Source organism: Amblyraja radiata, chromosome 10 (assembly GCF_010909765.2).
Source record: "Amblyraja radiata isolate CabotCenter1 chromosome 10, sAmbRad1.1.pri, whole genome shotgun sequence".
Lineage (NCBI taxonomy): Eukaryota > Metazoa > Chordata > Chondrichthyes > Rajiformes > Rajidae > Amblyraja > Amblyraja radiata.
Genome location: NC_045965.1, coordinates 17,023,039 through 17,039,201, shown reverse-complemented (window position 1 = coordinate 17,039,201; position 16,163 = coordinate 17,023,039). Strand labels below are relative to the sequence as shown.

The 16,163-nt window shown below is 41.6% G+C and overlaps 1 protein-coding gene across 1 annotated transcript in view; it reads left to right on the top strand.

Moving 5' to 3' along the window:
* The window catches only part of nmnat2 (nicotinamide nucleotide adenylyltransferase 2), a 207,032-nt gene extending 191,236 nt beyond the window's left edge, over positions 1 to 15,796 (top strand). The window contains exons 7-11 of the mRNA XM_033028195.1: positions 5,319 to 5,363; positions 12,039 to 12,115; positions 12,947 to 13,048; positions 13,833 to 13,900; positions 15,158 to 15,796. Coding sequence (XP_032884086.1) covers positions 5,319 to 5,363; positions 12,039 to 12,115; positions 12,947 to 13,048; positions 13,833 to 13,900; positions 15,158 to 15,260 — 395 coding nt within the window. The 3' untranslated portion in view covers positions 15,261 to 15,796. The remainder of the gene's footprint in view (positions 1 to 5,318; positions 5,364 to 12,038; positions 12,116 to 12,946; positions 13,049 to 13,832; positions 13,901 to 15,157) is intronic.
* Positions 15,797 to 16,163: the final 367 nt, after the last annotated feature.

Genomic DNA, 16,163 nt, shown 5'->3' with positions numbered 1-16,163 from the left:
AATCAATCAGAATTAAGGCAAAATGAACATCCGGAACAGAGAGAGAGAAAGCTGTAACATTGCATAATGTTCTGACTAATATAAGAAACACATCCTCTGACTCACTGAACAATTCCACTGAGATTTGCAACATATTCAGTGCATTTTCCACATATAACAGGAAATGTTGTGTGCAGCCGATTTGCTAAACGATTGCCATGGAGATGATTCCATGATATAAAAGGAGGCAATTCAACGTACGGACAGAAGCCAGCTAAAGGACTGACAATGAGCCTCAGAGAATGCTGTTGGCCTTTTGATTAAAACTTCTACCAAAATCCAAGCATTTGGCTAATCCACAAACACGCACTGATTCCTTGTGCAATAGTCGCCAAATCTAATTGTTTCCTACATTCTGCAGTCCCAAAAAGCATTTCCACATTATTTATTACACAAAGGAAAGCCTGTGTTTTTTGTTTGCTGTCTAATATGATACTGCAAGTACTGCGTTAATCTACATTACCCTCAAGCAGCCGTGTTATTGGAACTCCCGCTCACCAAAGCATCCTGAAAAACATATTTTGATACCATTTGATACCATATATCTCTGGATATATTCAAGTTTTATAACACAGGCCTTGAGTGATCCTTTTCAATGTATTAGAATTTATACCACACTTCAGAGAATGCCACAATGGTATATTAACAAATTAAGGGTCAAATTCTGGCAGTCTGACAATAAGACTTTAAACTTTTTACAAATATGTTCCAGTTTCCAGCATCCTGAATAAATGTTCGGAAGCTGCAGGCAATCTTCCCATGGAAAGACAAGACAAACATCTGTTTCAGGTTTACCAAGCGCAACTGCCCGAAGAAAGTCTTAACCTAACCCATTGTGGACCTTGGACTTGTTCTTGGTCACTCTAATGCTATAATGCTGTAACACTATATTCTGCACTGGTCCAGATGGTGGGCTGATTGATGATAGATAGATGTCATCTTCTTGAGCCAGTGTCTCAAGTAGATGCTCTCAATGGAGGGGCGGGCTGTTTACATAATGGACACTCTCAATGTGAGAACTCTACATGTGGAATCTTTCCTCAATTTAGGTTTTGATGTATTTATCTCTTTGCACCATGTGTAATTGTGTACGGTTCGCCTGGATAGCACGCAAACAAGGCTTTTCATTGCGTCTCAGTACATGTGGCAATAAGCAATACCAAATGTTTGATTGCACAATATGTATTCTGGAATTGAGGAAGAAAACTGATTTTGTGCAGTGTGTCCAATAAGAAGTGTTGAGTTTCCCAGTTCATAGTAGAATTCTAGCCTCAGCCATAAAAAGGGTATTGAGGCAGATTAATCCCCCTTTGTTTCCACAACAGATACTATCATGTTGAACGTACCTGTAATAAAGAAAGCAGTGCAACAGTGCCGCACTGCAACAGTGTTATCCTTTCCCAAACTAGGTTGTTTTGAACTACATAATATTCATTTTCAGAGTAATAGTAGAAATAGGAAAGAAATCCAAAATTTTAATAATAATCATAACAACATCCAAAAGTAGATCGCGAAGAGATGCCGCGTCCAATATTGCCATATTGTGAGCCTCCATCACGGGCACAGCCCTCCCCTCCATCAAAAGCATCTACATAGGGAGCTGCCTCAGGAAGGTGACATCTATCACCAAAGAACCCCCACATTGTAGGCAATGTCCTTTTGTCACCGTTACCATCAGGCAGGTCGTGCAGAAGCCTGAAGTGCCACACCACCAAGTCCAAGATCAGCTACTTACCTACAACTATTAGGCTCTTGAACCAATCTACACAACCCTAACCCTAGCTCGCTGCAACATTGCAGCACAAGTCATGCACTACTATGGGGTTCTATCGCAAAATGTTTTTGCATTTTGTCATTTTATTTTGCACAGTCATCTTTCTTTCAGAATTTTGTGTAATTTATGTATAATTTGAGTTATTTGTGTCTGTCTGAGTCCATGTGCTTGTGATGCTGCAGCAAGCAAGATTCTTACCTTTTTAATTTTTAATAAACATTAAAGGTGAGATTTTATGCTTTGAAACTTACCAATAGTACATAACAGGATATTTATCTTCCATTTGTTGTAGCTGACTGGAGATCAGGTGCTGAGGCCCAGGATTTCAAAAGGTCTTTTCCATCTTTTCCAAAGAGATTCCCATCCATTTAAATGGGGATAATCTATCTATATTACTAAAACTCTGATCTTGACCGCTTTTAGCACACCGTGCTGCGATTTCCTACAGAACGCCGCCACATATGGTCGTCGTTTTTGGCCACCTCGCTCAGAGTCCCCCTCAGCCTTATGGGTGCTGAGGATTTTTCACATCGATGACAAATCAGAGAGATATTAATGTTTTTAAATAATTCACCATTCTCCCTGCTGCCCCTGCTGGAGGGAGGGGAAGGGACTATAAAACCAGGAAGTGGTGTGCCTCACTCAGTCTCTGCAAGATGGATGAAGCCAAGGGTCACGTCTATCTGAGTTCTGAATAACACTGAACAAATGTCTACACAACTGTGAGTCCCCTTAATGTGGTTTGAAAATGAAAATATGATTTGTTTGAAGTAAAAAGGCACTGCCTGCAAATGGTTGTTTGGGTGCTTTGGCTTGAAGTTGAAAGGCACTACTTACTGCAAATGGTGCCTTGGGAGCTATGGCTTGAAGTTGAAAGGCACTACTTACTGCAAATGGTGGCTTGGGTGCTTTGGCTTGAAGTTGAAAGGCACTACTTACTGCAAATTGTGGCTTGGGTGCTTTAGCTTGAAGTTGAAAGGAACTACTTACTGCAAATGGTGGCGTGGGTGCATTGGCTTGAAGTTGAAAGGCACTACTTATTGCAAATGGTGGCATGAAGTTGAAAGGTACTACTTACTGCAAATGGTGGCTTGGGTGCTTTGGCTTGAAGTTGAAAGGCACTAACTGCAAATGGTGGCTTGGCTGCTTTGGCTTGAAGTTGAAAGGCACTATTTACTGTAAATGGTGGCTTGGGTGCTTTGGCTTGAAGTTGAAAGGCACTACTTACTGCAAATGGTGGCTTGGGTGCTTTGGCTTGAAGTTGAAAGGCACTACTTACTGCAAATGGTACCTTGGGTGCTTTGGCTTGAAGTTGAAAGGCACTACTTACTGCAAATGGTGGCTTGGGTGCTTTGGCTTGAAGTTGAAAGGCACTACTTACAGCAAATAGCGGCTTGGGTGCTTTGGCTTGAAGTTAAAAGGCACTACTGGAAATGCACACTTCCTGTTTGCAGTGTATATTGATTTTAAATAAAACGCTACCACTTACAGCTGTGATTTTTGGCCATCTTACTCAGTCCCCCTCCGCTGAGCAGGTGCAGAGAATTCTTCCCATCAATGAAAAATAAAAGTGTTATTAGTGTTTAAAAAATGTTGAGAATCTCTCTCCTGTCAATCACGCCATGAAAGCCACACCTTTTCCGGTGGGAGGGGGAGCGGTTATAAAACCCGGAAGTGTGGGTGTGGCTCAGTCTCTGCATGATGGGGAGGGAGAGGTCACGACTCTGTCTGTGCTGTGAATCAACTGAACACACTGAATGTCCACTGAACTGTGAGTTTGGTGTTTTGTGTGGTTTTATGGTGGTTTCACCCTGCATGAAATGGTATGAAGCTGCATTTGAATTTGGTGGCCTTGCACCCTGCTTGAAGTGGAATGAAACTGCACTTGAATTTGGTGACCTTGGATCCAGCTTGAAGTGGTATGAAACTGCACTGAATTTGGTGGCCTTGCACCCTGCTGAAAATGGTAGGAAACTGCACTTGAATTTGGTGGCCTTGCACCCTGCTCATAGTGGTAGGAAACTGCATTTGAATTTGGTGGCCTTGCACCCTGCTTGAAATGGCAGGAACATGGATTTGAATTTGGTGGCCTTGCACCCTGCTTGAAATGGTATGAAACTGCACTGAATTTGGTGGCCTTGCATCCTGCTTGAAGTGGTATGAAACTGCACTGAATTTGGTGGCCTTGCACCCTGCTGAAAATGGTATGAAACTGCACTTGAATTCGGTGGACTTGCACCCTGCTAGAAGTGGTAGGAAACTGCACTTGAATTTGGTGACCTTGCACCCTGCTTGAAATGGTAGGAACATGGATTTGAATTTGGTGGCCTTGCACCCTGCTTGAAATGGAATTTCAAGGAATAGTCATGAGTCAACTGCCAGCCTACCAGCCGTGAGTGAGCTGCCAGCAGATCAGGCTTGAGGGACTGAGCTGCCACCCCAAGAACCCATACCAGCCCTCCAGAAAGCACCCCCACTGGCCACCAATATTGGAATTGGTGGAGAGGTGGAATATTGCGTCCGGGGACCAGCCCTCCCGTGTGAACATGGGACCAAACGGGCCCCACTTACTCTAGTATTGGATGGATGCTTGGTCTAGAAATGTATCTACATTGTTTTTTAATATATTCAACAACATAGTCACTGCAGCCCCTGTGGGAGGGAATTCCACAATTCATCCCCCTCCATCTGGGTGAAGAAGTTGCTCCTTGTCATCTATACCTGTCCTATAACCTGAGATTACGTTCCCTACCCACCCATTGTCCACCCTGCCCCTCACCACACCACTAATTCTTGGGCATCTTTCTAGTCCTGTCAGAATTTTGGAATTTTTAATTATATTTTTAATTATATCTCCTCTTATTCTTGAATACAGACCTAAACTGTAATTTGCGATTTCTTCACATATGGCAGTGCCATCTCGGGTGCCAGAAATTAAAATATACTGCACTCCCTCCATGGCAAGTATGACCTTGCCTAGGTGAGGAGACCAAAACTGGGCACAATAACATTGGGATAGGCTCACCAAGACCTGCATAATTAGTAATAGTGTAATACAGCTCAGAAATAGGCCCATCAGCACAACTCATCTGTGCAAACCAAGTTGTGTACCTGAGCTTGTCTCACCTGCCTGGATTTGACCCATATCCCTCTAAATCTTTCCTATCCATGTGCCTGTCCAAATGTATTTTAAATGCTGTCATTGCAACATTCCTCACAACTTCCTTCAGCAGCTTATTCCTGTGGAATCACCCTCTGTGTGAAAAAGTTGTCCCTCTCGTCCCCTTTAAATCTTTCCCCTCTCACCTTACATCTTATCCTTCCAATGATAGACTACCCTACACTGGGAGAAAGACTCTAACCATCCACCTTATCTCTGCCCCTCATGATTTTATATACCTCTGTAAGGTCATTTGTCTTTTGGCAATAGAGTGTGGAAGGGTTGTCGTTCTGAATGCAAACAACCTTTAATAACAGTCTTTTACTGATTATGTCTCTACTTCAGATGAAAATGCAAACCTGGGAACGGCCATGAGATACGAAGAGATTGGTGAGTGTAAAAATTTCCAGATGAGTTTTAACATAGGTCACGATTCTTCTTTTTAGAAACATTGCATGAATTCAGTTGTAATTATTATGGGGACAATGCCTGGTAAAACACTGACAATGCCAAGATCCTCTTGAAGCCATTTCCTATCGAGTGTCCACAGACTGCAAGTTTGCAACATAAATAAAGCAGTTTCCCATGTTATTGCAGTCCTATCTTCAAGCTGTTTAAAATGAACAGTTGGATTCCTGCTTTCTTCCTGCTTGCCTTCAAAATGCTTTGTCAAATCTCTGGTTTACATGAGCACAATACTGGGATGGCTTCTTCCATTAACTATGTTAGTTGTAAACCTTCAGAAGTTAGTTATTTCCCAATGTTTGCAGACAACATATGATCTAGAAGTTCCAAATTCAGTTGAGTTATTGAGTTGTCATATCGGGGAAGGATTAGGAAATAAACATTTAATTGAGTAGAGAGACAGTGATTTGGGATTATATCATTTTTGACATCTAACACACCTTATCGTTTCAGCAGCAGGGAGAACCTCAAATCACTGCTATTTTAATGGATTATCCATCTCTTACAGTTTAGTCGCTGCTTGACTTCCACTGGCATATTTTTAGAGATACAGCACGGAAACTGGTCCTTCGGTCCACTGAGTCCGCACCGACCAGCATCCCCGCACATTAACGCTGTCCAACACACACTAGGGACAATTTTACATTTATACCAAGCCAATTAACCTACAAAACTGCACGTCTTTGGTGTGTGGGAGTAAAACGAAGATCTCGGTGAAAACCCACGCAGGTCACGGGGAGAACGTACAAACTCCGCACAGACAGCACCCATAGTCACGATCTAACCTGGGTCTATGGCGCTGCGGGACAGCAACTCTACCATTGCTCCACCGTGCCACACTTTGCTTACAGTTCCAATGGTTAGCTGTTTTCTGGAATTGATTGGAGATCCAATACTCTGCATTATGTGAATATTGCTTATGTACATTTTTCCAGCTGCATTGCCTCTGCACAAAATCAATTTGTGTTTGTATTATTTAACATGTTCAATAAATTAATAATTTTTTTAAATTTTTTTTTTTTAAATTGGCACCACATCTGGGTAGTTCTCGTTCTCCTTGAAATCCAGCAAGGGCAAAAGGCACATCGAGTTCGACAGGAAGCAGAATCTTCAGCCTGAGAGTCAGGAATTTGGGAGGTTGTTCATCACATTTTGTGGCCTGATTTCAGTAGGGATGGCATCCCTAAAGTCTGCAAGCTCTTGTGGCCACAACTATAATCTCAGAGCCAAAGGGCCACATTATCGGTGGTTGAGGACAGGCGCCAGCAGAGGGTGTCGAAGATCGGACGAGGACGGGCCCTTGTGGGTGCCGGAGGTTGGTGGGGCCCACGGTGGGTGCCGGACGTGCCACCGAGAACAACGGGGGATCCGGCTTAGGGGGGGGGGGGGTCGCCGAGAACAATTTGGGAGCCGGCGTGGGAAGATTGCCGAGAACAAATGGGAACCAGGCATGGGGGGGCCACTGAGAACAAAGGGGGAGCTGGAATGGGGAGGTGGGGGCATTGAGACCCAGTGTGGGGGAGTTGCCGAGAGATCAAAGAGGGGCCATTGAGGACTACATGGAATACTTTGTAACTTTGCTGGCTCCCTCTATATGGCTACTCGCTGCATACTTGTGCATGCAAAACAAAGAATCTCACCGTGACATGTCACATGTGATTTATTCATTAATTCAAGGTACTGTCTAACAATTTCCAGACTGGAAGTGGAGATACTTGCAGCATATTACAGTTTGTCATTTATCCTCCTGTAAAGGAAGCTCTTTATTCAAAGGGAACGGTCTATGTTTCAGTTTCTCCTGCCAGAGCTGTTGATCACCATAGCATCCACTTTATGACAATCAAAATTAAAAGCCACCACAAAATTATTATCCTAAACCACATCTGCTGGACACAAAGGACCCCACGTGCATTCCCTCAATCCTCTGTACCTTTGCCTGCCTCCGTGCTCCTATGCAATTATATAATAGGAGCAGATTTAGGCCATTCGGCCCAACAAGTCTACCACGCCATTCAATCATGGCCTATAGGGGCTGTCCCACTGCGGCGATCTAATCCGCGAGTTCAGAAGAGTTTGCCCTCGACTCATACTCGCAGCATGGTCGACACAAGGTCCTAGGAGGTCTTTGCAACTCTCCTTCATGCTCGAAAGTAGTCCCCGTGTACTCAAGGCCTCAGCTAGGTCGCGCTGTATTTTTCAACATGCTGAAAAATGCCTGCGAGTAAAAAAAGGTCGCCATCGAAAAAATCGATATTTTTTTACTCGTAGGTTTAGTCGAGGTAGGTCATGGTAGGTCAGCATGTTATTCGTAGGTAATCGAGGGTAGTCGAAGGTAGTCGTAGATAGTCGTCAACATAGTCGAAGGGAGGGCGAAGCAGATCGTAGGATGTCGTCTTCACGTCCAATTTTACCGAAGCTAGTCTTCCACATAGTCGAAGGAGGTCTTCAACATAACACTTTTACAAACTCTCCTAAACTCTTCTAAACTCGCCAATTAGGTCACCACAGTGGGACAGCCCCTTATCGCTCCCTCCTAACCACATTCTCCTGCCTTCTCCCCATAACCCCTGACACCAATACTAATCAAGAATCTATCTTTATCTGCCTTAAAAAATATCCATTGACGGCCTCCGCAGCCTTCTGTGGCAAAGAATGCCACAGATTCACCACCCTCTGACTAAAGAAATTCCTCCTCATCTCTTTCCTAAAGGAACATCCTTTAATTCTAAGGCTATGACCTCTAGTCCTAGACTCTCCCACTAGTGGAAACATCCTCTCCACATCCACTCTGTCCAATCCTTTCACTATTCAGTACATTTCAATGTGGCCTCCCCTCATTCTTCTAAACTCCAGCGAGTACAGGCCCAGTGTCGTCAAAAACATTCATCATATGTTAACCTTGAATATCTTTGGCAAGTTTGGTATAGGAGACCGCAGATAGCCTATGGGGTTGTCATCAAGCTGCTGCAGGCTCGGAGGAATGAGCTGGGGATTACTCAGTGTCTGGAAGGGTGGCAGTGAGCTGTGTTGGCAACAGCAAATCATCTGGCAGAGTGTTCCTAGTACCGTCCAGATGAGCACCAAGTCCACGTTTCCCCAGGGCAGTGACTCAGCTCAGCCACAGACAGGTGGCTGCATTTCTCCATAGATGCTACCTCAGGCACAGTTATCCATGATGCCACAGTCCACATTGCACAAGAATAGCCAGAACTTGTACTGTTGTGAGCAGACGCTGGAGAAACTGCTGCTTGTGTCAGAATGGTAGGCACAGCATCAGATCCTATTATAGTCAGAGAGTCATACTGTAAATAGCTCGTTCTAAGCTCCTTCCAGTCTAGTTTCAGTCAATAAAATACTGAATCAAGCACTTGAGCAACAAAACTTTATTTTGGTTAACACAACATAAATTCCCCTATAAAATACTTAACCACCGCGGGTTTGATCCTTGTATCTGCTTGGCCAAGCCCTTCTAGCCTCGTGCAAGCAGAGACACTCCAAAAGGTCATGCAGTCCCAAACGTTCTTCCAGAAGATCGACATCGGACCTCATGGGAGCTACCTTTTATAGGTCCCCGAACCTTGAGGGGCCGCAACCACATGGGGGTGGTCTCTATACAGTCCAATAACACATATCAATTAACACAGTACATGATAGACAGTTCCCTAACCCAATAATACAGTAACTAATACATTGTAATCAAAAGGAGCTTCTAGAAGGAAGCTAACATAGCAACATGTGCCCTGGGATTCAGACAGTTCCTCCAAGGCTCAACATTTTAACCAATCAGCAACTTTCCAAATAATGTGGCTTTGCCACATTATTTACACTATGTATAGTGTATACTGTATACAGATTGACCCAATCAGTTCCATGCAATTTACACCTTATTGTAAGAATCTGCAGATGTCCCATTCTTTCCCTGCAGCTCTTATCTAGGCCACAGATTTTTTTAAAATCTATGTGCATTCACCGTAGCAATTCCACTCATCATTTTATATACTCTACAAGATCACCCCTTAATTGCCTACACCCCATGGAATAAAATCCTAGCTTGCCAAATCTTTCCCTATAGCTCAGGTCCTCGAGTAACATTCTTGTAAATCCTCTCAGGCTTTCCAATGTACCAGGCATTTAATTGCGGTTAATCTGCAACCTTCTTATATAGGCCATTGTAAAGTCCTCATCGGATTCCTCTGCAGCAGAACATTTGTACAAACTGGCAGCCTGGCACCACCCTTGCCCCAATGCTACACGTATGCCACTCGTGCACAGTGTTTCTGCTTGTCCAGATCTCATCTTTGTGGTGTCCTCTGGCCTTGTCTATACTAGTGGCTGTGAATGTAAAATCAAGTAGTGGTCTGCATCACTGTGTTCCTGCTTTACCTCCAGTGATTAGTTGGGTACAATTCCTGGGCATTTGAAATAAAATGCAATAAATATTAAGAAAGTAAGAAGGCCAGACTTGGAGCCTCTGTAGCATGAGACCCAGAACAGGATGTTGATTGAGGAACGGAGAGTTGGTTTGCGTTTTAGTGTTTGCTTCTCCACTGGCCACAGCCTGGTGTAGCATCTTCTCCATGGAGGTTGTATCTGCCCCCTGTTTGACATTTTGTCAGTGAGTGCCTGCAGTACGTTGGGGTGAAGTTGTGGTCATGGTTGAATAATGCCCAGTGTGTGCGAGTGATGAGATTGTGATGATGTACCTAATGTCACCAATGATTGAGGCCTAATTCCTCGAGATCGTTGATGAAATATGGTACACTAGCAACCGGTAGGTTATGGCATTTGGAGGTAGTGCTGCGTCTTTGTTAGCTGGTACCAGCTGACTTAAAATTAGTGGGCTGTTAATGTGCTTTACTATATGGCTTTACTGTAGTTACAACATTGTACTGTACATGCTGTTTGGTTAAAGACCAACTGCTGCAAATAAAAATTGTTTATGAAATCTTCTCATTCATGGGATGATTGTATAAGCCTGAAAAACAGCACAACAACCTCTTGCAGCTTTATTCATGATGATACCTTGAAACTTTCCATAGCGACCAAATCCGAGTGCCTAGGGGACCTCATTAAAACCACTATAACATACAAGGCTTATCCCCTTTCGTACACCTCAAATGGAGACTGCAATGCAGTGAACATAAACCTTGGAGCCTGCTGAATCCCACGTTATATCATCCTTCTGTGTTTCTCAGGCAATGCTGGCTCCTGCTTCAGCAACAGTGAACTGCTTCTCTAAGAGATGCAGGCTGGCTTTACACGTTACAGGCTAGTTTTAGCCAAAGCTGAAAATGTCTGCAATTTGCACCTTTGCTGACGAATGCGGTGATCAATAATGGTTAGCACTGGCTGGATGTAGCAATCATTAATATGAACAAGCAATGTGGTATTAGCCTGGTTAACATGCAGTGCTGATCTTACCCCTAACTGATTTCAAATGATTAATTCCTTCCTTTACATCTGGAGGAGAGTTGCACTTGGTGTGAATCAGATAATCACGGCTCTGTATTGTGATTCAGTCTGCTGAGCTGTGCCCACGGAACAAGGTTAACATGCTGAACCCTCAAATTTAAACACTCATCCATAAGCAAACGTTGCACACTCAGTTGTTTTAAAAAATGATTGAACTCCTGTATAAACCTGCTACCGAGACAGTCGTGAATGCATTAGGGTGGGAATTGTGATTATACAGTTAAGTCCAGATCCTGAAGCAATTAACTGGAGACATAATTTTAAAATCAGTTAATTAAATTATACAGAATATTTTTTTTAAAGTACCATTAATGTGACCATGGAATAGCAAAATCCCTCTGGTTCGTTGATGTTCAATGTGGAAAAGCTCTGCTGTCCTTATCTTGTCTGACTTATAACCCACACACTCTTCACACCCGCGACCACTCCTGGGACTGGGCCAAAATGGCCATTCACAGGTCCTGGGTGAAGCATCCTATCGCTTGCTCCCATTTATAGTTATATTTGTGCCCAGATGAGGGAGGGTGTAATGCCCACACGTACACGGGAGGCCTTGCATGAACATGGTTCTGGAATATATCATTAAAATCGAGTGGTCATTTATTTTTCCATTTTTTTGGCAAAATAAAACTATTTTGGAACAGAAACACAAAAAAAATCAGTTTATTCCAAAATGGCCCAAGTCGACCACAAACTCATACCATTTGCTATGGCAAATCAAACACCACTCTGACTGCAGCAGCTTAATAAAGCATTGAAGAGTGTTGGAATGGGCACTCAGTGTTGGTTTAGCTGGTGTGAACGTACCTAATGAGTGAGTAAAGAACTCAATGTTGCCATATAGAAAGCAAAAGAGTACAATGGTTAAAAAAAGAAAAATCCTTACTGTGCATTATTGGTTGTCTTCTCATTGCTCTATTCTGTTGAGTACACAAATAAAAAGATAAATAAAGATATTGTGGACTAAGTGAAGGCAATTCTTAAACTTCCCTCATCTTTTCAGGCTCATGCAGAACTTCCCCTGCATATATTATTTGATGATTGTGAATTCAACGTAAACCCCCTGTGTTTGGAATAACATATTCCCCAGTGTAAAATACTATCTTAATTCATCTTCCAACTGTGTAGAGCTCCGGATCTTGTTGCTGTGTGGGAGTGACTTGCTGGAATCCTTCTGTATCCCAGGTCTGTGGAATGAGGAAGATGTAAGTACCCCTTCCTGCGATAACCGATCTCGTTGTTATGTTTGCAGGGTTCTGGAGAAATAATGGTTGAACTTACCATAGGGAGGGTATTTTGACTTTGTGCCTCTTGTTAAAAGAGTGTTTAGAAAAGAAAGTGTAAATATTATACTCAAAATACCTGCCTGCAGAAAAATGTCTGTGTTTCACTTATCACCATTCCTGATAGTCTAGACAAGATGGGGGAACACCTCCAGCATAGCCCACCTTGTGCTACTCTTTTCAAGCTGCTTTTAGCACAGTTACCAAGATTATTCAAAGCTGTGCAATATGCTTCTCTAGTTTGCCTTTTATCCACGTGTATGTACAAGATAAAAATGAGAATTAAAACTTGTGACTTATTTTGGCCATCTGCCTCATTCAGTTCCTCATGCATCCAGCTCTTAGTACAGGTCACATCCACAGTTAGAGCAGTTTGCTGAGCATATATTTACCCTTCGGGAATTCACAAATAACCAACAAAAAATATTGAGTTGCGGAATAACAAAATAAAAAAGAATAAATGTCCACCCATAACATTTATCTGAATATGTAAAAACTGTTTTTCTCCTACTTCTGCATGTGCACTTGATGTGTTATGGAAAATGACAATATGACAGCTTTTTTATATGATATTTTTTTGATGAGTTTTGTGGAAAATGACAATATGACAACAATATGACCCCCCTCCCCGTGGCTACAATCTGTCTGCATTAATGTTGGCTGGTATTTTGAAGTCATAAAAATACATTACTATTCCCTGCAGTGACCTAGATGATTGTGATTGTAATTGTACCTTGAAATTTCTCTCCTCAGGTGGAAGTGATAGTGGGTGATTTTGGAATAGTGGTTGTCCCACGAGACAATGTAGACACAGACAGGATCCTCAATCATTCCTCGATGCTTCGCAAATACAAGGTAAGCCCTTGCCATTTTATTCTGAGATTTTCTCCTGAAATAATTTTCCTGGTTATTTGGTAGATGTAAAACTATTTTACAGTGAAGTGCAACGGCATGGTTTTGATAAGAAATATTTAAACAACAAAATTGGTGGTTGCAATGAACTCAAACCTGGTAAAAAAAACAGGTAATAACTACTTTTATAATACAGTGAGCAAGTACAGCAATTTCACTTTTTATAACAATATGGAATAGAAAGAAGGGCTTCTGCAACTTTACCAATCTGTTCTTATTCGTATTTCTTAATTCTTCTTATCTGTTCTTATATCATACGTTTGTCTGTGCAAAGGATAGAATATTGAAGATGATTGCACAGCCATGAATGGCCCCAAAACACTTGTGTGCTATTAATAATCCTAAAGTCACAATGCACACATCGTATACTGCTAACCAATGCCAAAGAATCAGAAACATTTAATACATTGACACTGCACCACAATACCCCAAAACAATTAACATTAGTGTAACAGAATAAAAATGAACCAAACCTGTCCATGAACTGTTGCCAGCAGTCAAATGTGTCTGATGCATGACACTAAATCAGATAGAACATATCTCAGATTCATCCTCATCACTCCGAGATGAGAGTGTGTTAATTCTGAATTCACAACAAACTTTGTTCTGCAGCATTGACATTGGTAGTAATAAACTCAAGATTGTGAAGATTTATAGATTTAGTTGCATCCGATTTATATTTGTTGATTCTGGTAAAAAGCATTTCATATTTTCTGCTCTTCAACAGGATAACATTCTTGCTGTAAAGGATGATACTAATCACCCCATGTCTGTTGTCAGTTCTACCAAGAGCAGGTATGAATCGTCTTCTTACAACTGGATAGAAGCTGATCTATTTCATGTGTTCAGTGAATTTCATGGTTATTTCAAATCACCTACAATTTGTGTGAGGATGCTTTATCTTTTTCTTTTGTCAGGATCTGGGTATTGCTTATAGGAACTCATTTTATGCCCATACTAATTGTCATTTAAAAATCAAGCATATAGTGTTGATGTAACCAAACCTCGGGAGGCGGGACTCTTCACCGGATAATAATAGTTAGCAATGACATCCATCGCATTGGTGAATGTTGCCAGTTGACTGATGAGGTGGTGCAGATGCACAATAGAGAGCATGCTGTCAGGTTGCATCACAGCCTGGTTTGGGAACAGCTTTGCCCAAGACCACTAGAAATTACGGAGAGTTGTAAATGTAGTCTGGTCCATCACACAGACCAGACTTCACACCATTGACTTCATCTACACTGTCTCAGAAAAGTAGTCAACTTCATCAAAGACTTGTCCCATCCTGTTCATTCTTTTTTTCCTTCTCCCATCCGGCACAATTTATGGAAGCTTGAAAGCCTGCACTGGCAGACTCAGTAATAGCTTCTCCCTCTGTTACCTGGCTTCAGAATGGTCCTTCCATTAGCTAGAGTACTGTCCTATTCACCTCCACCCCATTGTGGATATTGGAACTGATGCGCTACATTGCGAAGAATATATTCTGCACTCTGTATCTTCCTCTTTGCTCTATCTATTGTACTTGACTTTGACTTGATTGTATTTATGTGCAGTATATCAAATCTATCTGGATAGCTTGCAAAACAAACCTTTTCACTGTATCTCAGTATAGGTGACAATAATAAACCTAAACCTAATCAGCAAATTGGATTAGTTTTCAGTTTTATGTATAACGTGGTGCAATTTTTCATATGTCTTGGAGAAAAGTTGAGAGAATCATGTAAATCCACATCCATCAGCATGTTACAGTCTCAATATTAATTCAGAATCTTAAGATAGTGTAGATGTACAAGTCAATCATCTGTTCTTCTTGCTGGGTGAAAATCCCAATCTTGAAATGGAAAGCTTTGCAATTAAATGAGATGGTGTAAACTACATTTACAACTCCCTGCAATTTCTGAAGGTGACTTCATTTCAAATCTTCTCTCTCTTGCTCTCAATTATACCAGAAAACAAAGTAACAGTAAAGTTAGTGGACATATTTAGGCAACAAAATGAATTTATCACTCAACTACATTATGACTAAACATTTGTATTTGTATCTGACAGACTTGCTTTGCAACATGGTGATGGCCACGTGGTGGAATATTTGAACCAGCCAGTTATTGATTACGTCTTGCAGAATCAGCTGTACATCAAGACATCTGGATAAAGTTATTCAGTGAAGACCAGAAAGCACAGCTTGCCATCTCCCTCTCAGTAAAACTGTACCACTGCTCCTCTGCTTACATGTCCAGAGCTTCTCGTGTCTGCCATTCCCACTGTACAAAACGAGTAGAAGCTCTACTGACAGAATGCACTGTGTGAACTGCATATACAACTTCTTGTGTCTTTTCCTTTGTGCTCCCTTCTTTCAATTTTTTGTGCTGATCTTCCTATTGTTCCAGATTACCAAAATCAATAACTATTTCTGCTTTTTTCACTAGCGTTAGAATTACATATGTTTCTTTGCGACAAATTCCTAATCTCTTTGTGCTGCTTGCAAATTTAAAACAACTTGGTTGTATGCCTTCTGGATTTGTGATCCAGGACTCGCAGTTAGTAGCATGTCTAGTTCAAAGAACTGCTTCAAATCCTCTGTGTTTGATAAATGTGATAAACTCAAACAATCAATTGTTTTCCATAGAAACTAAATAAGTACTTGGACAATATTACATGTATTCTTGATGTCATAATATGCAAAAGTTATAAAAAATATTCATGAATGTTCTGGTGGAATTGGAGTAAAATAAATTGGCATTAATAATGTTTCCGTCTGGAATATGAACATAGGAATTAGTCTCCTTCCTCTGAATTACATTTTGGTTGCTATGGAAAAAATTAAAAAAGTACAACTTTCCTTGCTATTTAATACCAATGCCATTTTTTGGCCAGGCTTCATCTTTTATATAAACTCTGCTGAGTAATGATGGTGAAATTCCAAATAAGTATGGATAAGATCACACTGTGACTTAGGACTATATTTCATTTATATGCAGCAGTAGGAAAGAAGCACAGAAAAACAATTAGTCTGGATGAATCAGGAATTGCATGTTCTGCGTTTCTATGTAACTTG